General features: G+C 43.1%; 2 protein-coding genes across 14 annotated transcripts in view; both read right to left on the bottom strand.

Annotated features, from left to right (window-relative positions):
- Positions 1 to 13341, bottom strand: part of PGAP1 (post-GPI attachment to proteins inositol deacylase 1) — a 38512-nt gene extending 25171 nt beyond the window's left edge. For both annotated transcript variants that reach the window (XM_064158725.1, XM_064158735.1), the window contains exons 1-5: positions 13146 to 13341; positions 7886 to 8039; positions 4144 to 4319; positions 3074 to 3245; positions 1800 to 1960 (exon numbers count right to left, since the gene is read on the bottom strand). In XM_064158725.1, the coding sequence (XP_064014795.1) occupies positions 1800 to 1960; positions 3074 to 3245; positions 4144 to 4319; positions 7886 to 8039; positions 13146 to 13298 (816 nt within the window). In that variant the 5' untranslated portion in view covers positions 13299 to 13341. The remainder of the gene's footprint in view (positions 1 to 1799; positions 1961 to 3073; positions 3246 to 4143; positions 4320 to 7885; positions 8040 to 13145) is intronic.
- Positions 13342 to 14328: 987 nt separating this feature from the next.
- ANKRD44 (ankyrin repeat domain 44) overlaps positions 14329 to 22582 on the bottom strand; it is a 153123-nt gene continuing 144869 nt past the window's right edge. For 7 of the 12 annotated variants that reach the window (XM_064158627.1, XM_064158655.1, XM_064158645.1 and 4 more), the window contains 2 exons: positions 21626 to 21717; positions 14329 to 19251 (listed from right to left, as the gene is read on the bottom strand). In XM_064158627.1, the coding sequence (XP_064014697.1) occupies positions 18986 to 19251; positions 21626 to 21717 (358 nt within the window). In that variant the 3' untranslated portion in view covers positions 14329 to 18985. Of the gene's footprint in view, positions 20400 to 21245; positions 21374 to 21625; positions 21718 to 22582 lie in introns of all 12 variants that reach the window. The other 5 variants (XM_064158686.1, XM_064158712.1, XM_064158694.1 and 2 more) reach the window with 4 other exon arrangements.

Here is a 22582-nt window from a genome sequence, read left to right as displayed (position 1 = left end):
GGAAGAAAAGATTCTGTCAGTATTCAACATTTCCAAAGCCTAAGCAAGACTTTCTCCTCTGTATTTAAGTGAATCTGTGTAAATACTAAAAAGAGTAGTGTTTATCTTAAGAGTTTCGAGGACGAGGGTACACAATACAATGACTTCTTCAGTCAAAGTGTCTCCATTCCTGGAAAGATTCAAGGTCAGGCTTGACAGGGCCCTGGACAACGTCTAATTGAGGATCCCACTGCTTACCATAGAATCACAGAATCAACCAGGTTGGAAGAGACCTCCAAGATCATCCAGTCCAACCTAGCACCCAGCCCTATCCAATCAACTAGACCATGTCACTAAGTGCCTCATCCAGGCTTTTCTTGAACACCCCCAGGGACTGCAGATGGGGTTGAATTAGATGACTTCTGGAAGTCTCTTCCAACCCAGGCCACTCTATGACTCCATAAAAATCTCAAATGGCAGAGGGTCATGGTAAAATGGCAAATAATAATGTGGAGGAAAATTAAATTCTTTTCCAAGGAGTGCTTCTCTGACTAATCTTACTGTTCTAAGAAGTGATCAATGAAAGCTGCTACTGCAATATCAACAGAAAGAAGGCTCAGAACACCAAGAAGACCTGAACAGCCTTGAAGCTATCGATTTCTGTAAGTATACTGCTTGTATTGCACTTTACGGCTTAGTAACACCAAAAATGCATCTCATAAATGGGGCTCATCACCTTGTACAATGTGATTCAAGTAAGTTGGGAGCCATTAGCATTAGCTAGGAAAACAAAAATCAAACAACAAAAACTAACCCAAACAAACAAAAAACCTCCAAAACTCATAAACAAAAACACAACCAACCCCAAAACTGTAAGATCTACATGAGATCTCAGGCAAAATTCTAGTCACTGACCCTCAAGAGAAATCAAAGTAGAGCAGATGCAGAGAAGATACTAGGACAAAGGGAATGCAGAGTTAATCTTCTTAGCCTGGGAGAATTGGAGCTGAGGCTATTTACAGACAGCTTTCTGTGTATGGGGCAGGGAGGTAAACACCACGGGAATGACACTTCTTGCAGATAACATTTCAAGCTGATGTCAGAATGAAGACATTTAAAAACTGACTTGTGCAGTAAATGGAAGTTGGAAATTGCAAATATTCTCTCTGATGGGAAGTGTTTTCCAGTTTCTTCCAGGAAGGGAGCATGCTGATGGAGGTGGCGATGGAGTGCCAAACCTAACTACTTTATGATGCCTGTTGATTAATTTTGGAAGGAGACAGAGGTTTGCAAAGTCAGAAGACTGGACTTGATGATCCAGTAGATTCTTTCTGTTACTAAATTGTTTCAAAAACAATGAATGCAAAAAAACAAATCTCTAAGCCAAAGCTCTCTTTTTATAACCAAACAAGTGCTCTACCTCTACACTGCACATATGTCAAATCTCCATGCACGTATCTCTTGTAATAAGACAGGAAAATAAAGCCTGACTACTGGAACTGAAAAAGTGCAAGAAGGTGGTAAGAGAAAACCACACAAGTGGCAGATAATTCTGATCAACCCCAACACACACTTTGCCAGTGGACACTCACTTATAGATCAATTCCTTATGACTTCATAACCACACACTATCTATTTTGTATTCTTAAATGTGGTATTTTCATATTTATTTACCCTAGCCTGCACATACAGACCGTTGTTAGACACAGACACATGCAGCGCACAAACAACATATATCTAACACATAACTAATGTAAAACTAACACATTAATCAATCTAACAGCACCATGCAAAGCCAAATAAACAGTGTGTTTTTTTACCACAACAGATAAGGCACTGTCATGTTGACTCAATCTTGGTAGAAAAGCCAGTCCTGAACGAACTTGGTAATCTCTGAATCCTCCCGCCACAGAAAGGGTAGTTAAATTTCTTAAATCTTGGGCCTTTAGAATCCAATGACTGTTTACAGCTGTATAAAAATCTACAAAATATATTAAAATCAATCACAATTTCCCTCTAAGTCTATTCGATATACCACAAAAAACAAGCCACAGAAGCATTTAAATTTTCTGCAAGCCCCCCTAGAGGCATTTGAGCTTTGATTATAATTTTTGATTCACATAAGGAAAGAAAATTACAGTTTTAACCCCAAGGAGGTAGGAGTTAGAAAGGTCAGATACACTCTCTACATCAGCTGAGCACATATAATGGTTAAGTAGCAAACCACAGATTTATTTGAACAGCCACAGACCAGGACAAGCCAGCAAAAAAGAACCACTGCATTGCAATCAGTTGAAGGGAGAAATGAATGCAAGCACAGTAACTCAAATTCAACAGCTAAGGAGAATCTACTCCTCTCAGATGCCCCAGAGAACAGTGACAATAAAACATCTATCTCTTTGCCTTCGTCTCCTCAAGATCTACATGCAGCAGAAGAATTATCATGGTGCACAGCCGAGTACAAGCTAGCTTTTCAAGAGAATACACATTCTATATACAATAGAGCATAGCTATAGTTTTTATACCACAGGTACTTAGGTGAGCAGAAAATGCAATGTTTTGTGCAAATATACAGAAGAAATCATTACATCTACATTTTACATTCACTCCCCAACCTCTGGAGCACAGCAAACATTGTATTTAGCAAACTTATGGCAATACTACTATTCAGGCAACTGTTGGGAATAGTAATATTAAATGTAATGATTCTATAGAATATTACTATTCCCAACAGGCAATTCCTTTGATAAGGATGCTATTACAGAGGTCAAATTTCACAAAAGGAGGAAGAAAAATGTGTTGTTTGCTGAAGAGCTTACAAATTCAGTAATATGCTCTGCACCTTGGTCAAATGAGAAATAATGGAGAGCTCCAGGCCCTGAATAGAAGCTCAAGTCCGCATAATCCATCTTAGATTACACTTTACTTTCTCTCAGCGCTCTCAATCACCCGAGTAACGAAGGAATAAGTTAATTATAGCAAACAAACAACTACATTTCGTTGTGGATTTTGCAAGCTTTAATAGGTATTAAGGCTTGAGAGGCTCAATAAAAAAAAAGCCAACAGATGTAATGAGCTCAGCTGCAATACTTACCAGTAAGATACTTGTCCAAAGGCATTACAGGTGCAGTGTGAGGTGTGGCTTGAGTAATGAGGAGGTTTATAAGCTCAGGCTTAAAATTCTTCAGTGTGAGCAGTGCTCTTGCAACAAGACCACCCATGGAATGACCTACGATTGCAACACTGGTCGGTGCAAATTCTCGACCCTTAAGCAAAGAGTAATTAGATACATCAAACATAGTTTTGGTATTGTACCGCAGTTATCACTTGTATCTTTTTTTCCCCTCAAAATTAACTTATATCCTCCCACAGATAACATTAACTAAGACCAACCTGACAAGTTCACAAAACGGATCCAAAATACAGTTGTGCTAACAGAAGCTCAGCATAAAGTTTCTAGCTCAAAAGCAAGCATAAGAAACTTAAGCTTATTTTAACTTCTGAGACTCCTGGGGACACAGGGTACCAAAGACCTCTCCTAGAGAAAGCTGGATATAGAATCACTAACTGGATCTTAAAGATCATCTAGTTCCAACTTCCCTGCCATGGGAAGGGACACCTCCTACTAGACCAGCTTGCTCAAGGCCCCATCCAACCTAGCTTTGAACACTTTCAGGGCTGCAGCCTGCACAAGTCCTCTGGGTGACCTGTTCCAGTGCCTCACTACCTTCACGGGGAAGAATTTCTTCTCATCTAAAGTGTTCTTCTTCCAGTTTGAAGCCATTAGCCTCTCATCCTCTTGCTTTGTAAAACATCCCTTTCCAGCAGCCCATTTCAATCACTGGAAGGTGATGGTGTGATACTATATTAATACCATAATAAACTAGAGAAATTTTACATCTATGATACAAAAAGGTGTAAGCTGTGCGTTGGTTTATTTAGAAACATAATACAGAGCCTAACCAAAGCTCTGGCACTGCAACAGGCATTACAAACCTACTGAAGAGCAGCAATTCTATTAGCACGTTAAATTATACACACACACAGAACCACATTATCACTTCTCCCTCCGTTATTCATCATTTCTCATTCATCCACCAGAAAAGGCAGTCCAGATTTCCACCTCTAAAGCAAACACATTATCCAGCCTATGCCACTACTCACCTTGTACAACTTCAGGATGACTTTGATGCATTCATGCACAAACTTGGTCTGTCGTTGCAGACTGCCGCCGTAGAGCGCAACCAACTCCTCGTTAAAATTGACACTGAAGAAATTAAAATGATACTTGAAGTCAACATCTTCTGCTTTTCTAAGTGCAATGGAGCCAAGGGAACGTACTAGGGAAAGAAACCACATCAATTAGAACAGTTTAACAGACAGACAAAATAATCTAGTACGAAATGTTCTTTAAATCCACTGTTCATCTCAAGTTATTTAGAAGTAAAAGAAGGAAAAAACATCCAAAATGCATGCGCAAGAGTTGCATATCACACTTGTAAAACAAGAGTTTGTTACAGGCTATCACATTTGTTTTATGAAAGTTGAAGATGTAAATAATTACAGCAAAAGTGTCAACTGGTCACTGTTAGAATCCAGTTTTAAAATGGTAAAAATAATTATTTCCAATTTTTATATGATTTTTTTCTGGTAAAAACAAAATTAGTTAACCTCGTGAAGGTCAATGAGGACAAGTGCAGGGTCCTGCATCTGGGCAGGAATAACAGCAGGCACCAGTACAAGGGTTGCTGGAAAGCGGCTCCATGGATAAAGACTTTGAAGTCCTGGTGGACAGCAAGTTCTGCATGGGCCATCAATGTGCCCTTGTGGCCAAAAGAGCCAATGGCATCCTGGGGTGCATCAGGAGAGGTGTGTCCAGCAGGTCTAGGGAGGGTCTCTTCCCACTCTGCTCTGCCCTGATGAGACTGCACCTGGAATGCTGTGTCTAATTTTGGGTTCCCCAGTTCAAGAGAGACAGGGACCTGCTGGAGAGACTCCGAGACCCACGAGGATGACTGGGGGACTTGAGCATCTGCCCTGTGGAGATCGACTGAGAGACCTGGGGCTGTTTAGTCTGGAGAACAGAAGACAAAGAGGGGATCTGATCAATGTCTGTAAATATCTGAGGGTTGAGTGTCAAGCGGATGGGGTCAATCTCTTTTTGGTAGTGTGCAGTAATAAGGAGCGATGGATGCAATCTTGAACATAGATGGTTTCACATCAACATGAAGAGAAACTTATCTACAGTGAGGGTAACAAGGCACTGGAACAGGCTGCCCAGAGAGGCTGTGGAGTCTCCTTCTCTGGAGACTCTCAAAACCTGCCTGAATGCATTGCTGTGAAGACTACACTAGGGGATCCTGCTTTTGGATTTTGGAGGGGTGAACTCAATAATCTCTGGAGATTTCTTCCAACCTCTAACACTCTGTGATATCATAAGGAGCTTACAGAATAATGTGAAGAAGAACCAACCTAATTAGATGGAAAGTAGGCTTGAAGTGAGTTACCAAGAGCTGCATGCTCTGCTTGTGGCAGTTAACCATGTGAGTGAGCTCTCTGCTGACTGCAGATATTTTACTTCTAAAACCAAATCTTTACAAGATCAAAGATTACATTCCTCCATCCAAGAGCTGCTTTTTTCATCTCCTTTGCACCTTCTTACCACCAACAGGGCAAAATGGACACTCTGTACTTCAACACTGCAGCCATCGTTGCTAGGCTTTCCTAAAATTGCTTTGAAGACTAGGACAGCATTCATGAACAGCATCAAGAGACATATGGCAGATTAGAAAACCAAACCCTAAAGGACACTTTTCCACATAAAACCTTGAGGGAGAAAACGTTCTCTTTACAAGGTCTTGTATATGACCTGTCTTCTCTGTCTAACCCCAGCTGTTATTTAGTAGAGCCTGCTGAGCATAGAATTGTCCCTGAGTTTCCATGGAGACGTGGCAGGATGGGAACACCAAGAGCCACAAATAAAAAAACACGGCAGGGAAAGAAGAAAGTAAGAGAAAGTCCCAGAAGCAAATACATAAAATAACCAATGATCCCAGAAAGCTCTGCCCAAATCTGGCACACAGAAGCAAGATTCTTCTGGAGTGGAACAGTTCCAGAGATACACAGGCTGCAAGATCTTCTTTCTTGGAAAAGTCTGTTACAGAAATTAACTTATGAAAGGAATTTCAGCAAACATCATGATGTGGGAAAAGAGGCTCATGAAATACTTTGTGTGCTCAAACACTCAAGGAGCTATTTCATCAATCATTTCACCAACTCTGTCTAAAGCTTATAAGCAGAAAGAACATCATCAAAATGGTTTGAAAAGATCTAAAAAGTATGATCTGGGTTGGAAGGTGTCTGGTGGTTTTGACACACCAGAGGGATGGGAGGTCATCCAGAGGGACTTGGACAGGCTGGAGAGGTGGGCCCAGGCGAACCTCATGAAATTCAACAAGAGCAAGTACAAGGTCCTGCACCTGAGATGGAATAATCCTCACTATCATTACAGGCTGGGGGATGAGGTGTTAAGAAAGCAGCCCTGTGGAAAGGGACTTGGGGGTGCTGGTGGATGAGAATCTGGACATGAGCAGGCAGTGCACGCTTGCAGCCCAGAAAACAAATCATATCCTGGGCAGCATCAAAAGAGGAGTGGCCAGCCCATCAAGAGGAGGGATTCTGCCACTTTGCTCTGGTGAGACCTCACCTGGAGGACTGTGTCCAGTTCTGGAGCCCTCATAGGAAGGCCATGGACCTGATGGAGTGGGTGCAGAGGAGGGCCATGAAATTGATCAGAGGATTGCAGCACCTCTGCTATGAGGACAGGCTGAGGGAGCTGGGATTGTTCAGTCTGGAGAGGAGGAGGCTCCGCGGGGACCTAATAGCAGCCTTCCAATACTCGAAGGGGGCCTACAAGAAGGATGGAGAGAAGCTGTTTACAAAGGCCTGCAGTGACAGGGCAAGGGGCAATGGGTTCAAGCTTGAGAAGAGCAGATTTACGTTGGATGTTAGAAACAAGTTTGTTACCATGAGAGTGGTAAAGAGCCCTGTCAAGCCTCACCATGAGTATCTCCAGGGACGGGGCTTCAACTCCCTCCCTGGGCAACCTGTTCCAATGTTCCCTTATGGTACAGAACTTGTTCTTAACATCCAATCTAAATCTACTCTTCTCACATTTGAATCCATTGCCCCTTGTCCTGTCACCACAGGTTTTTGTAAATAGCCTCTTTCCATCCTTCTTGTAGGCTCCTTTTGGGTACTGGAAGGTCCTTATTATGTTTCTCCAAAGTCTTCTCCAGGCTGAACAACCCCAGCTCCCTCAGCCTGTCTTCCTAGTTCCAACTCTCTGATCGTTTTCATGGCCCTCCTCTGGATCCACTCCATCAGGTCCACGTCCTTCCTGTACTGAGAGCTCCAGACCTGGATGCAGTACTCCAGGTGAGGTCTCACCAGCGCAGAGTAAATCGGCAGAATCCTCTCTCTCCATCTGCTGGCCAGGATGCCATTAGTCTTCTGGCTGCAAGCACACTGTCTGCACACGTCAAGCTTCTCATCCATCAGCACCAAGTCCTTTTCCATAGGGTTGCTTTCACTCTCCAGTCTGTATTGACAGTGATGTTAATAATGACCTGATAAACCCAGCCTGGAAAGAATACATGATTATTTGAATAAATAAATACAGTACTTCATGTCCTTCAAACTACTAATTTCAGTATAATGAGAAATAAAAATGCTTTACAACTTTTCATATAGAGCCTGGAAGCCTAAGAAGGAATAATCTGGAAAACAAAATCAGGGGATGCATAAAGTGAGAAGATAATACCAAAGCAAAAACACTACAGAAAACTTCTCGCCACTGAGGCAAAATATGAGAGCTGTTAGTAACAAAGCTTAGCTAAATGCTTACCTTGTTTGTAGCTGCCAGCATTCCCTGGAAGAAAGAGAACTGGAATTCCTGTCAACAGGAGATTTTTGTTTTCTTCAGCATAGCTCCCTTCCCCATAGAGATAGAGCTCATAGGCTGGGTATCTCCTGGCTGTTTTCTTGGGGAATTTTATTTTCTGTTGCAAAAGTTAAAAAGAAAACAAATCACAGAATCATCTGGCTTGGAAGAGACCTCTAAAGGTCACCTAGTCCAACTCCCTGCAGTAAGCAGGGACATTCTCAACTAGATCAAGTTGCCCAGAGCCCTGTCAAGCCTCACCTTACCTCCAGGGATGGAGTCTCAATCACTTTTCTTGGCAATCTGTTCCAGTGCTCAACCATTCTCATTGTAAAGAGCTGTCTCCTAACACCCAATTTCAATCTGTTCTTCTCTCATTTCAAACCTTTGGTCCTTGTCCTATCACTGCAGGCCTTTTGAAACAGTCCCTCTGCAGACTTCTTGTACCCCCTTCAGGCACTGGCAGGCTGCTATTAGATCTCCTTAGAGCCTTCTCTTCCCCAGGCTGAACAACCCCAGCTCCCTTAGCCTGTCCTCGCACCAGAGGTGCTCCAGACCCCCAGAACATTTCAGTTAGATTGTTGTAAACAAGAATAAAGTCAAAACTAAACTCAGTTTTGCACAACAAATCTTCTCCAAAGTATCTTAACTGCATTCCCAACATAGAAGCTTCTCTATTTCAGGTACTGTAGTTGTTTCTCTCAACTACATCTACAGTAAAGGAGATTTAGCTTTAATTTCCTGCCTACATACACACTTTCCCTTCTGTTTTGTTTCTTCTCAGCTAAAAACTATTCCCATTCTCCCCTAGCCTTCAAAGTGTTTGCCATTTTGATTATTTACAGCCTACTCTTATGATGTTTGATATATAAATTTAAAATTAATATTCTAGGATTTATATTTTCATAATATTATAGAACAAAATACACACATTACAGAGTGTTCCATTCTTTCATTGTGCACAAAGAAGGTTGAGCTTATAGGTTAAGGGCTTATACCTTCAGATCATCCTTTCATCTGTTTTTCCCTTTTCTCCAGCATCTTGCCTTTCCAATTCCACTGACCTCTCTGTCCTTTTCTCACTCCTTTCTACTGCTCCTTTTTCATAGGCTTTTAAAATTCCACGACAAAAAAGAATTAATGCGTTTTCATTACTAAGAGTGCTATAAAGATAGGTTTATATCACTTCCTGGCAGATCAGATCCACAGCATCTTCCTGGTTTACAGAATCACTGATGCTGGATTAGACCTCTTAGATCATCAAGTCCAGCCTATGACCTAACACATCGACTAGACCACGTTAACTAGGTGCCACATCCAATCCCTTCCTTAAATACCATCAGGGATGGTGCCTCCACCACCTCCCTGGACAGTCTATTCCAGTGTCTAATTACCCTTTCCATGAGAAAGTGCTTCCTAACATCCAACCCAAATCTCCCCTGGTGCAGCTTCAGGCCATGTCCTCTCTTCTTGCCGCAAGTCACCTGGGAGAAGAGCCTGATCCCCACCTGACTATAACTTCCCTTCAGGTAGTTGTAGGGAGTGAGTCTCCCCTTCTCCAGGCTAAACAAGCCCTGCCCCTTAAAAAACCTTTTGCAGAACACAAAGTGAACAAGCTGCCCTTCTTTGGGTCAGTGTTGAAAACAAAAACCCCACAACCCATGGGAACTGTGCTACCAAAATATTGGTGGCTTGTGGTGAATCACAGTGCTCAAATCTTCTAACAAAATGGCAAGGTGTAACTGCAAAGGGAAGGAGGAGGTTTTGTTCCATGAGAGTGGTTTCAAGCACTTGAATTCCCAAGACACTGCTTATATAATTGGTTGTGATGAGCTACAGCAACTATTTACAATGCCAGCACGGGCTTCATTTTTCACCCTGCTTCCCAAAAAAGTCAAGCTCATGTGAAAAAGTCCTACTAACTGACCAATCTATTGTCGAGCTCAGCTGAGCAGGACAAGGGCAAGTTAAATTCACATACTGCAGCTCTACAATTCCTGCAGAATACAGACGGTGAGATTAACAAAAATGTATTTTAAACAAAAAAACTCTGAGCTAACCCACACTGTTGAGACACAAAATTAACAGAACTTTGGTTTATTTACTCAAACAGTTTACTTTGTAGTGTGACACCCAATTTGGAAGGGAGGACAGGTAATTCCCACCTGAAATTCCTACCTTGTGGTTTCCTACCTATGCCAGCACTACAAAACCAGCATTCCTGCCAACAGTAAAGAGGTACTTGAAAAGCAGCTGACTTAGCAAACCCAGACGAACAATTAGCTTTTCCCCTTCTCACAAGTGCTATTTTCCATGCAGTAAAAGTGATTATTCCCAGGGAACAGAAATTCTGAGAGACAATACTCCCAGCTGTGACTTGCATCTCCTGCCTACCTTCAAACTTTGCAACTCCTCACAGCACAACACTTGCCTAAAGCAGCTTAGAATGTAAGCCCTGACAGAATGAGCAAACACAGAAGATGTGTGGTGGCACACGAGAATTTCAGGCACACAGCCTGAAATTTCAGGATAACACAGCTATGTCAAGGTTAGCAAATGAAGGTCAAGAGCTCAAAAAATTAGTTTTTCATTATCAATTTAGGTGCTATGGTTTTGTTTCAAGATCTTTACTGCTTGAGACAGCCCACAACCTATTTTGGAACAGAAGATACATCCTAGATAAATGTTTAGGAGCTAAAAAATCATGCTTTGGGATGCTTGTAATAGGGCAGAAAATCCTGCAGCAAGAACTACTATTAAAAAGAATGATTATTTTCTAACAACTGCATGCAGCATTAGCAGAGAACTCATGGAACTTCACGTGTACACCTTCCTGCTACTGAGCTATAATACTGAGTTTGGAAAACAACAGTTGCATCGGCAGTCCTCTCAGTGGGAGATCACAGTATCACAGTATTATCAGGATTGGAAGAGACTTCACAGATCATCAAGTCCAACCCTTTACCACAGAGCTCAAGGCTAGACCACGGCACCAAGTGCCACGTCCAATCCTGCCTTGAACAGCCCCAGGGACGGCAACTCCACCACCTCCCCGGGCAGCCCATTCCAGTGTCCAATGACTCTCTCAGTGAAGAACTTTCTCCTCACCTCCAGCCTAAATCTCCCCTGGTGCAGCCTGAGGCTGTGTCCTCTCGTTCTGGCGCTGGCCACCTGAGAGAAGAGAGCAGCCTCCTCCTGGCTACAACCACCCCTCAGGTAGTTGTAGACAGCAATAAGGTCACCCCTGAGCCTCCTCTTCTCCAGGCTAAACAATCCCAGCTCCCTCAGCCTCTCCTTGTACGGCTGTGCTCGAGGCCTCTCACCAGCCTCGTCGCCCTTCTCTGGACACGCTCAAGCATCTCAGTGTCCCTCCTAAACTGGGGGGCCCAGAACTGGACACAGTACTCAAGGTGAGGTCTAACCAGTGCAGAGTACAGGGGCAGAATGACCTCCCTGCTCCTGCTGACCACACCATTCCTGATGTTCAAACAGGTTTCTAAAAGGCTTCATCAGCAAACCAAGAGGAACTTCAGACAGCCGCACAAGTTCTCCCATACACTGTGGGACATGCTCACTGAGAAAACTTTCACAGAACTACACAGAATCAAAGAACTGGTTGCAAAAAGACCTTCAAGATCAAGTCTGACCAAACACCTTCTAAACAACTAAACCATGACACTAAGTGCCTTGTACAGATTCCTTTTAAACATCTCCAGGAACAGTGACTCCACCACCTCTCCGGGCAGCCAATTCCAACGTCAATCACTCTTTCTGTGAAGAGCTTCTTCCTAACATCCAGTCTAAACCTGCCCTGGTGCAGCTTGAGACTGTGTCCTCTTGTTCTGTGACTGGGTGCCTGGGAGAAGAGAGCAACCCCCATCTGGCTACAACCTCCCTTCAGGTAGTTGTAGAGAGCAATGAGGTCTAGGCTGAGCCTCCTCTACTCCAGGCTGAACACCCCCAGCTCCCTCAGCCTCTCCTCACAGGGCTATGCTCCAGCCCCCTCACCATCCTTGGTGCCCTTCCCTGGACATGTTCAAGCACCTCAACATCTTTCTTAAATTGAGAGGCCCACAATTGGACACAGTACTCAAGGTGTGGCCTAACCAGTGCTGAGTATAGGGACAGAAGATGTTCCCTGGTCCTGCTGGTCACACTATTCCTGATACAGGCCAGGATGCCATTGGCCTTTTTGGCCACTTGGGCACACTGCTGGCTCATGTTCAGTCGGCTGTCAAACAGCATCCCCAGGTTCTTCTCTGCCTGGCTGCTCTCCAGCCACTCTGTTCCCAGCCTGTATTGCTGCATGGGGCTGCTGTGGCTGAAGTGCAGAACCTGGCACTTGGACTAGTTGAAACTCCTGGCATTGGACTGTGCCAATCTATCCAGCCTGTCCAGGTCCCTCTACAGAGCCCTCCTGCCCTCTAACAGATCGACAGATACTCCCAGCTTGGTGTCACCTGCAAACTTACTGATGGTAGACTCAATCCTCTCATCTAGATCAATGAGACACTAAACAGGATAAACTTTGTTGTGCTGTTCACTAGCTTAAGAAAATACACTCATCTTAACCTGAGATGTTCACAGTTTGTACCTATTAGCTGCTTCACACTCTCTGAATTGACAAAATGGACCAGGAAGTACATGAGCTCAGCACCTGAGCTCCGGTGTAGCTGTGACCTGCTGTTAGAGGTCTTGGCCCAGCCTCTTCCTTTGGAAAAGGAGACGCTTTTGACCAGTTTTACCGTGAATGTGAGCAACTAACAGGTTAGAGAACTGGACACTCTGCTATTCGTTTTCATTTTGTACTAGTAGCACAACGAGACACCTCGCTGCTTTACAAGTAAACACCTTTTGCCTTCTGCAGCTGCCCAAGGTGCACCATTACAAGATGCAGCCAAAGCAGCCAAATCCACCTCTCGGAGAAGCCAATCCGTTTTTGCCCGGTTCTGTTCGCCAACACCAAAGTTACGGGAGCAGTCGAGAGCCGCCTGTGCGGTGGATCTCCCGCGGCTGAGCGCGTCCAAAGCGGCTTCTTTGCCACAGGCAGGGCAAAGGAGGGAAGCCACATCAGGGCTCCGCCTCAAACAAGCTGCTACCGGCCGCGGCGAAGCGGACGGCGACGCCCCAAGGGCCACGGAGTAGAGCGAAGCCCCGGGATCGGCGGACTCCCACCTGTTACACCGCCGTCCGCTCCCTCAGCGCCTCCCGCCGCCGCACTCACCAGGTACTCGGGGTACTCGTACATGTAGGTCATGCTGCACCGGTTCTCCTCGTAGACGAACAACACGTCCCGCACCCCCAGCAGCACCAGCGCCGCCAGCACCCCGTAAAAGAGAGCTGCCAAGGAGGGTAGCCGCCGTCCCACTCTCCCCATCGCGCCCCGCCGCGCCGAGGTGCGGAGCCCTCTTCGCTCCGCCAGCTCTCGGCGCACACAGGCACGGCGGGGCCGGGAGCGGCACCGCCTGGGAGGCGGGGCGGGAAGGCGGGCGGGCAGCTAGCACAACTGCCGGGAGGACGAGCGCCATGTTAGGAAGGTCTGGCGGTTGGCTGCCCGGTGCTCCGCCGGGCTAGGGAGGGTCCTCCGCCATGTCACAGAGGTGGGAGCCATTACGAGGAGGTCACGAACCTATCTACGAGGTTGCTCAGCCGGTGGTCTGTTGGGGAAAGGCGTGCCCGCCATGACAGGGAGGTCAAGGCGTCGCACTGCCGCTCCGGTGCGCGGATTTGCGGCTGAAGACTGAGGCCTTTCCTTGCGCTCCCCTCAGCAGGCGGCGGCCCGTTGGCAATTGCGGGCCGTAAAGTGTCCCCTGGGTGCTGGTGGGCACGGATTTACCCGCGCAGGCAGCGGCTGGGGGTGCCGAGAGAAGGCAGGCCGAGGCCTCACCCGGTACATACAGCCGGGGTGGGGGGGGAGCCACACGGCGCTGCCGTTTGCCTTGCCGAAAATAGGTAAGGGACTTCAGCGGCTCCTGCCCTGGCAGCAGTTTAGCCCCAACACCCATTAAAACTTCGGGCACTCCACATGTATAAGACGCAGGCAGAGTAGGGTATTTTTGGTGTGTTTTGTTTGCTTAGGCAAGCACTTAGCACTTTGCTCAAGGTTTTACTGTCTTTGGCCACTGACTCGCTGCATTTTCGTGGCTGAGGCACAGCGAGCCCGCCTCTGCCTGCCAGCGTTGCTCATCACTGAAACCTAACCGGTAAAATATTAAATAACTGACAAAATAAAAGTTGTCCCTTTTTACTTTTTGTCCATCCAGAGAGGAAACAATACTAGCCTCAGCTGAGTAGTTACGGATGAGGGAGGTACACGGCAGTAATCCACACAGTTGCATTCTCACCGTCTTCTCTGCTAAAAACTTTCCCCCACATCTTTAAAAGAAAAAAAAAAATTGTACTCAGTCTTCCAACAGTATTTGTACCATTTTTATTTGTAAAAATAACCATCTGAATGCATTGCAAGAGTAGTTTACAGTTAGGGTTCTCCATGACAATACAGCATTCAGTAGTTGAAATAGTTACTTAACTGTGCTTGAGGAGGCTGGGGTTGAACTCCCAGGTCATTCACCGAATTCAGTGTCCGTCCCGGTCCGTTCCCCCCCCCCAGCCCCGTTATTTCACGTGTGACATTTAGCCAAGTCTTTAAATCTTCGGTTTACAGAAGCAAACAATACTGCCAAAACCCCACTGAAACCATCAAACAATATTTTATATTTGTTTATTACAAATGTTATGCAAAATAGAACACTGGCACCAGATCCGTATCACCATGGTTTGTAAAGGTATATTGCACATGCTAAAGCATAAAATATTAGACAAAAACCTACAAAACTTCAGATATTTGCTTTAATATGTAGATCACTGCATAAGAAACGCATAAAATTACATTTTATACACACACTTGGATTGTCACTAGTTGTAAAACTTCCTTTCCTGTAACACTGACCTAAGGTTTGCCTTTTTTGTGTGTGTGATAAGAAAGCATTTTCAACACTGCAAAAATTAGACATTATTCTCATAGAAATTTAGCATATTCATTTTCATTTCAATGCAGGTAAAACATGAAAAGAAGAAACACTTTATACATTCAAAGAAGGTCTGAAATGAAAATTTACTGGTAATATATTGCTTTTATAACACTCAAATGGGGGGAAGAAGAAAAAAGACAAGTTTCACAAAACATTTCCGTCATACACAAATATAAAAAGGCACTCTAATATTCCTTACATGACTAAGAATAAAACTCACAACTTTTTTGTTTTCAAACCATCCTCAAGATACAGAACCAAGTTTCTCAACAGTACAATGGATAAACAATTCATACGTTTGCTCTAACTCAATCATCAGGCAGCTACTCACTGCGTGTAAGTACCAAATACATTATGGTGCCCTTTTAGTAGTGATGAACAGAAATCCCCTGAGCTATTTCACAGCAATTTCAGGCAGTCCAGAGGTTGCAACTCGGTATTTATGAGAGAGACTTGGGACCCCACCCCTCTATGGATTCCCCCTAGAATATGGGACAAAAGGATCCTGGCATCCTGCTGGTACACCCTCCCCAAATACCCTTTGCTCGGTGTGGATATGGAAGTTGTCCGCTAACCGTAAACTGCAGGATCCAGGGTTAAGTGCAACAATTCTGTATGATTAACTCTACTCTTGTACAAAGTCCACAGAAAGGCAAGGTGATTTATTTACAAGAGTAAAATTATTCCTATGCTCAAATACCTGCCCTAAATTACATGTGATAAACTACATACTACAGATTAATGTATTAGCCTACACAAAAAAGATAAAAAGGGGAAAATTCTTATAACTCACATGAGATGGGGGACAGGCTGAGTCCTTCCAAGTGCCTTGCTCATGGGAGTTTTCCTCCTAAATACAGCATACTCAGAACAATGCCCTTAAAGATGATAACAAATCAACTGCTTCCATGAGTTCTGGGATATTGCTAATTTACACAGGGAAGTTTAGGTTTGGTTCCTAGAAGGTTCAAAGTAATTCAGTAATCCCATATGCTTCTGTAATGTTATATATACATCATTAAGAGGCAGCAGTTGTGCTACGCAATTATCAGTTATGAGGTGTCGTAAGTCACACAGAAATATTTTCACTGACTCTGTTTGGCAGCAAGTGAAAAATACTGAAATTTTTTAAACACCTGCTTAAATCAGGACTGTTTTTTTTTCCCAACAAAGCACCTTCATGTAGGACAGCCTGACTTTCTGTATTTCAGGGCAAGACCTAACTAATCTCCTACATCTCTGGTTAAGATTAAAAGGTTGATGCTGACAGATGGCAGCCACTTCCCATGTATTTATTTTCAATGCCATCATTCCACATTAAAAAATAAATTAAATTTGGGATTTTTATTCATTTCTGAGTAGACACCACTGAAAACGTTAACAGCTGATCTCTTGTGCTTTGAGGTGGTTATTGCTATTCTGCAACTTTTAAAAGCAAAGAAAAATCAATTGTAAAGATGGTTTTTGGTGCTGTTTCTGATGAGAAAACCAGAGTGTCAGGTGTTCTGTCACTTCACCCCAGAAAACAGAGAGCTGAGGGAAAAGAAGTGTTTACCTTTAAAGGCACTATCCTTTGTGGTTGGTTGTTGTAAACTCTGGGAATTTGCTCATGTTCAAGGAAACAATATTTAATTTTACCCAACGTTCAAGGAAACTATATTTAATTTTACTTGATGTTCAATCAAACAATATTAAATTCTACCCAATGTTCAAGGAAACAGTATTTAATTTGAGCAAGGCAAAATCAACTTAACATATACATATTTTTCCCTAAGGAAAGAACTGGAGTCTGCCAATAGATTTTTTTTTAATCACTTCAGTGGAACATGGCTAAAAGCTGCAGCTAAACCACTCATTTACCCTGCTGAAAGTATGCACTGAGGAAGCTCTTTTCCTACTCCCAGCACAGATGTAGGCTTGCAGGCAGCTTGAGCCTGACTCACTGGAATTTCAACACCTCGACTCCGTGCTACGCTACTTCTTCCCCTCTTCACTGTAGAGTCTTCTCTCATTTGCCTACCAAAGGCTTGGGTCGCTTTCTTATGCTTTTAAAAAGAGGGAAGGTGGTTTGCTTTCTGCTTTTCACCAGAATTAATCTTCACATTCCACACACCAAGACAGGCACCCTCCCTGACCTTCCCTTTTTCTACTCAGGCCATCAGTCCTGCCTAGATTCACATTTCGTTTCACACCATGCCAAACAGTATGCACAAATGCTAACTAGGAGAACAAGCCATAGTTATTTTTTCCTGGGTATTTGTTTCATTTCAAATAAATATCAACACATTTACATTAAAATTATAAGAACATATTCTTTAGTCTGGATAAAAAAACAAGCCCAGAACCTGTGGTCAGCACATCATCAGTTACAAATGTCAACTTGAAACCTGCGTCAGAAAACATAAAAGTCATTCAAGACTACTCATTACCTCAAAGGTTTTTATGGTTTAGAAAAAAACTACTTTGTTATGTCACTCACATTTGAAGAAAAAAATACAAGTAGCAAAGTCTTCCATTTAATTACTGAAGCATTTTGGTCCTCTTGGTACAGCTGGTTAATTCATGAGAGCTTTTTTTTGTTGTTTGCTTATTTGTTTGTTTTTTTTGTTTACAGAGTCTCATTCTTCCTTTTGTACATCTGTTGCAGAGGAGGGTCGTGGTCCATTTGACCTAGAAACTTTGGCAGAAGGAGTAAACATATTCACAAAGCTGACACTGCTGTAAAAGCTGGTGACAACAGACCTCCAATCCCCTGCATGGTACACAGCCTGGTTTTCTGGTGTTTGGTGTTTCAGCTTTGGGTGTTAGGCTTTCATTGCTCTACCTTTGTTATGTTAATCCAAACACTGGCAAAAGTATTTTAAAATTCGATACTGTTTATGGTAAAAATAAGTTATTTAAGCATAGAAAAGGAAAAAAAATCCATTTGAGTTGGCAAGTTGTTGTAAACTTTTACATACACCTCTGTCTACACCCAATTTTATTTTGTGGTATAAGATTTATGATTAATGGCTCAGGTGATAGAAACATTTAATGACCCTAATCTTGTAGTGCAAATAAACCATACATGTTTGTGCTGAATTAATAATAATAATAAATAAGGGCCATGTGATTTTTGTTTTACACAAGTGGTTCCACTAATGTCCCTGGGAAACTACGGTGAGACAAGTAGAATTTGGCCTTGAGAATCAACACCTATATATTTCTAATCGTATGCTGCAACTAAGGGCTGTAAAAAGTGCCTTTTGTACGTTTAAGTGCTTCATACACAGAGTATGTAACAGGTTTCATTCACTGTAGAAAAGTAATATAGGCAGCTTTAAGATTTATAACTTTACCTTTGGTCTGTGTAACAACAACAACAACAACAACAACAACAGTGATGTAATTAACAGAGCTCCTGGAAGCAGGAAACAGACAAACACAGGAGTGATGCTTGAATCTAGGAAGGCTACAATGGAAATATATTTGAGTACTAAAGGTACAGCTAAAACACTTTTTACAAATAGTTCCCTGTTTAGTTGTGCTGTCCAAAAAAAAAAAAAAAAAAAAAAGCTTTTTTTTTTTTCCTACTTAAAATAAGAGGTAGAGACTTTCCACCGGGGCACTTAGGGCCTAAAGAAAACATCAGGAAGCTGAAAAGCTGCAGAACATTAATAGGAGTGATTTGTCATTGGAATGGGCTGCCTGGGAAGGTGGTGGAAGCACCATCCCTGGAGGTGTTTAAAAGGAGACTGGAGGAGGCACTTAGTGCCATGTTAGTTAATTAGGAGGTTTTAGGTGATAGGTTGGACTCATGATCTTCAAGGACTTTTCCAACCAAGTTAATTCTGTGATTCTGTGAATACCTTCCAGTAAATCCCTCTGACTTTGTTATTTAAAGGCTTAATTCTCATCAACACTGTAATTCCCTCCATACCTACTTGTCAAGAATAATAGTTAAGAATGTAGCCATGGGATTTAAGCTGTTTAAAGAAACAATATAAAGCCAAATGAAACCGTGACAAACAAAAGGCTTGTGAACACCAAATAGTCAAAACGTTTCAGAATCTGAATCATTTTCATTGTACCCATCCTCTGTTCCTAGGTCATTACTCAAGGGCTTATTGTAAGAGTTAATGCTGCCCATGCTGGAGCCATCGCAGAGATGTGTCCTGGCCAAACTGTCTTTTTTAAAACAAACGAAGTTGAAAGCCGTCACTGAACTGGAAGGAGAAAAAGGCATCATGGTAGCCAAAATGAGTGCCAGGCAGTCAGCCACGTCTTTGTTAGGAGCGCAAGCCAGGGCTGGCGTATGACCTGGGCACAAATGCAGACAAGGCAATGGTTAGTACTGGGGGTACTGAGTGTGCCACTGAGCATTCCTCATATACATCTCTAGGTGACCTGGGAAGCAGGAGATGTATGTCCGGTCACAGTCATGCCAGGCAACAGGGGTATGTTACTTATTTTATATTAGACATGCTGGGAAAATACACACTCTATGGAGCATTTCCATCACTGTGACCACAACAAGCACTCTGTTTTGTAAACCAGGCAGCAAACAGACTTCACAACATGAATAAAAGCATTTGGGAACACAGTTCTAGAGCACAGAGAGCATGGGGAATACAGAACACAGGGGTACAGGCACAGGGACAGAAACTGGCTCCAGTTTCTGTGTGTAACAAATCTCATTCTGAGAGCAATAGCTTTTATTAGAACATAAAGTATATTAGTCTCCAAATATTTTGAAGTAATAAGCAAATGATTTTTAAAGACTTGGTTTGAGCATTTATTCAACTCAGAAAGCAGTTTGTTTAGGAATTCAATTGTAAGAGCAAAGAGTCAGACCAGTGCAGATGGTACACGTGTAGCAGATATGACTATGTGGATGTTTAGTTACCTAAGTTGAGGTTGTGTTAAAGAACACCAGCTGTATTCAGAACACAAATGCAAAGTTAATTGCTACAGATGTCAGGAAAACAGAGAAGTGAGGAGCTAGTAAAAATTCGTATTTGCTGCAGTTTAACTTGGCTCCTGCCCAAGTGCTGCCCCTAAAGCAGCTCTTCACATAATGCAAACCCTGGAAACCAGCATGCTGATTGTGCTCTCTCTACATTTTGCAGGCTGCTGTGTAGTACTCCAGGGTTTTCCAAGATATCCTTCTTTATGCTAAGAGCAAAGAAATTCTTTTGCAGATAGCCAGATCCTAAGTACTGCATCAAAGTAATCCCAGGCACTGACCACTGCTAATACTCTGTCAAGTAGGCCAAGAGTCCTGGCAGCATGGATGAGATTGGTGGAGAAATGTGAGCACGGTTTTGTAGCAAGCTACCCACACTGCAGTGAGTGCACGCCTTCAATGGAGTTTCCTCTGAGCTCCAGGCAGGAATATTCTTTAGGCTTGTACTCACACCAGTATTGCACTAAGATATCTGTCTTTTAAACTGCATATGCAGTTGTCTCTAAAAGAATTGAATGCATGTAGAAAGTAACCTTAATTGTCATTTGTTACATAGATATGAATTGGCTGCATCTGTATGCACAGTTTTAATGCTAAAAGCTGTGGTTAGAAGCCAGTGTGGTTCATTTTTCTGTTCCCTAATGGACGAGTGATTATTGCTGTTACTTTACAGATAAAAGATGATGGAAAAACCAAATTGTTACATGAATGCCACGAGGTCAGCACTGTAAGAAAGACCAGGTTATTTCAGGGGGACATTCTTAAAAACACTAATTATAGAAGCACAACCCTCTATGGGCTTTGGAATGTTTAGAGAAGGAGCTGACTGAAATCTGAGACAAAATTATAGATTTATGATATTTATGGAGTGAAAGAGGCTGAAGGGAGACCTTCTCACCCTCTACAACTCCCTGAAGTGATGTGGCTGTTGATCTCTTCTCCCTAGTAACAAGTGACAAGATGAGAGGAAAAGGCCTCAAGTTGCCCCAGGGAGGTTTAAGTTGGGTATCAGAAGAAAATTCTTCACTGGAAGGGTTCTCAACCACTGAAACAGAGTCTCTAGGGAGGTGAATCCCCATCGCTGGAGGTGTTTCAAAGAGGCAGAGATGGGGCGTTGAGGGACATGGTTTATCACGAGCCTTGGTAGAGTTAGAGAATGGTTGGGCTTGATGGTCTTAAAGGCCTTTTCCAACCTAAATGATTTTGTGATTAACCAATGATGCATTTTCTGAAGCAGCAGTAATTTACTTGCATCGTGGATTAGGTGAGACAGTAATTAAATCCCAAGCTTTGATCTCAGAATGAACTAGGACACAAATAAAACATATGTTGATGGTTTTCTTCCTACCCATTAAAACATGCGCTGATTGAATGCATAATCCTTAATTCTTCTGCAAGGTGTCAGAATTATCCGGTGCCACTTGCATGTTTAGGAAATTCAAGTTACCACTGCACTCAGGCATTAAAAAAGACTAGCTGTTGACAGTACATGCAAAATGAACAGTAAAAGGGGCTGCTGTGATGTTTAGAATACATTTTAATATTACAGAAAAATAAATACTATTTTATTTTCTTTTCAGCTAGGTACTCACACAGCTCACTTTCTGTTCTTGGAAGGATAAAAACATCAATGTCTATCGTCAGCTTTTAAATCTACTGCTTCAGTCTGGTGTAAAAAATTACCTGTTGGACCCTACTGAAGATGGTCAGAGAGTATTATTTACTTACCATTTTCATCTACTGCCAGGACGCATGCGCCTTTGGCTAGCAACTCTCCAACCACCATCTTTAAGCCATTTCGTGCAGCAATATGGAGGGGTCTACAAAAACAGAATAGCTGAAGTCAAGTTCAGTTTAAAACAGACTTTCTAAAGCAAGTCAGGTAATGCTTAAAGCATACCCATCAGCAGCAGGAGAATCACAGGGTCACAGGATGTTAAGGGTTGGAAGAGACCTCCAGAGATCTTTGAGTCCAACCTCCCTGCCAGAGCAGGACCATAGAATCTATTGCAGGTCATGCACAAATGCATCCAGACAGGGCTGGAAAGCCTCCAGAGAAGGAGACTCCACAACCACTCTGGTGAACCTGTGCTTCATGACCCTTACAGTAAAGAAGTTCTTCCTCATGCTGAGGTGGAACTTTCTGTGCCGTAGTTTACATCCATTGCTCCTTGTCCTATCACAGGGCACAAGGGAGCAGAGTCTGTCCCTTCCTTCTTGACACCCAACCCTCATATATTTATTGACATTTATTAGATCCCCTCTCAGTCTTCTCCTCTCCAGACTAGAAAGTTCCAGGTCTCTCAGCCTTCCATCATAAGCCAGTGCTCTAGTCCCTCAATCATGCTTGTAGCCCTCCTTTGGACTCTCTCAGATAGATCCCTGTCCTTGAACTGGGGAGCCCAGAACTGGATGCAACCTTCTTTGGATCATTACAGTTGTATTGTAGGCATGGCATTACATTACAGTCTTTAAAACAATCCTGTTCTTTCATGCCTATAAAACATACGGGCAACACAAATATTACCTTTACATACACAAAGATGGCTTAATACTTTCTTGTGTTTGCAGCACACAGCTGACATGTAGAGTAAAATGAATCCACAGCTGCTCCAGCCTCTGACTACTGCAGACTGCTCAAAATCATTGTATTGCCTTTTTAGCCTTGAATATTCAATTGCTAAA

This window comes from Pogoniulus pusillus, chromosome 2, assembly GCF_015220805.1.
Source record: "Pogoniulus pusillus isolate bPogPus1 chromosome 2, bPogPus1.pri, whole genome shotgun sequence".
In the NCBI taxonomy this organism is placed as follows: Eukaryota; Metazoa; Chordata; class Aves; order Piciformes; family Lybiidae; genus Pogoniulus; species Pogoniulus pusillus.
The sequence above is the reverse complement of the archived record's forward strand: the minus strand, read 5'-3'. Positions and strand labels throughout refer to the sequence as shown.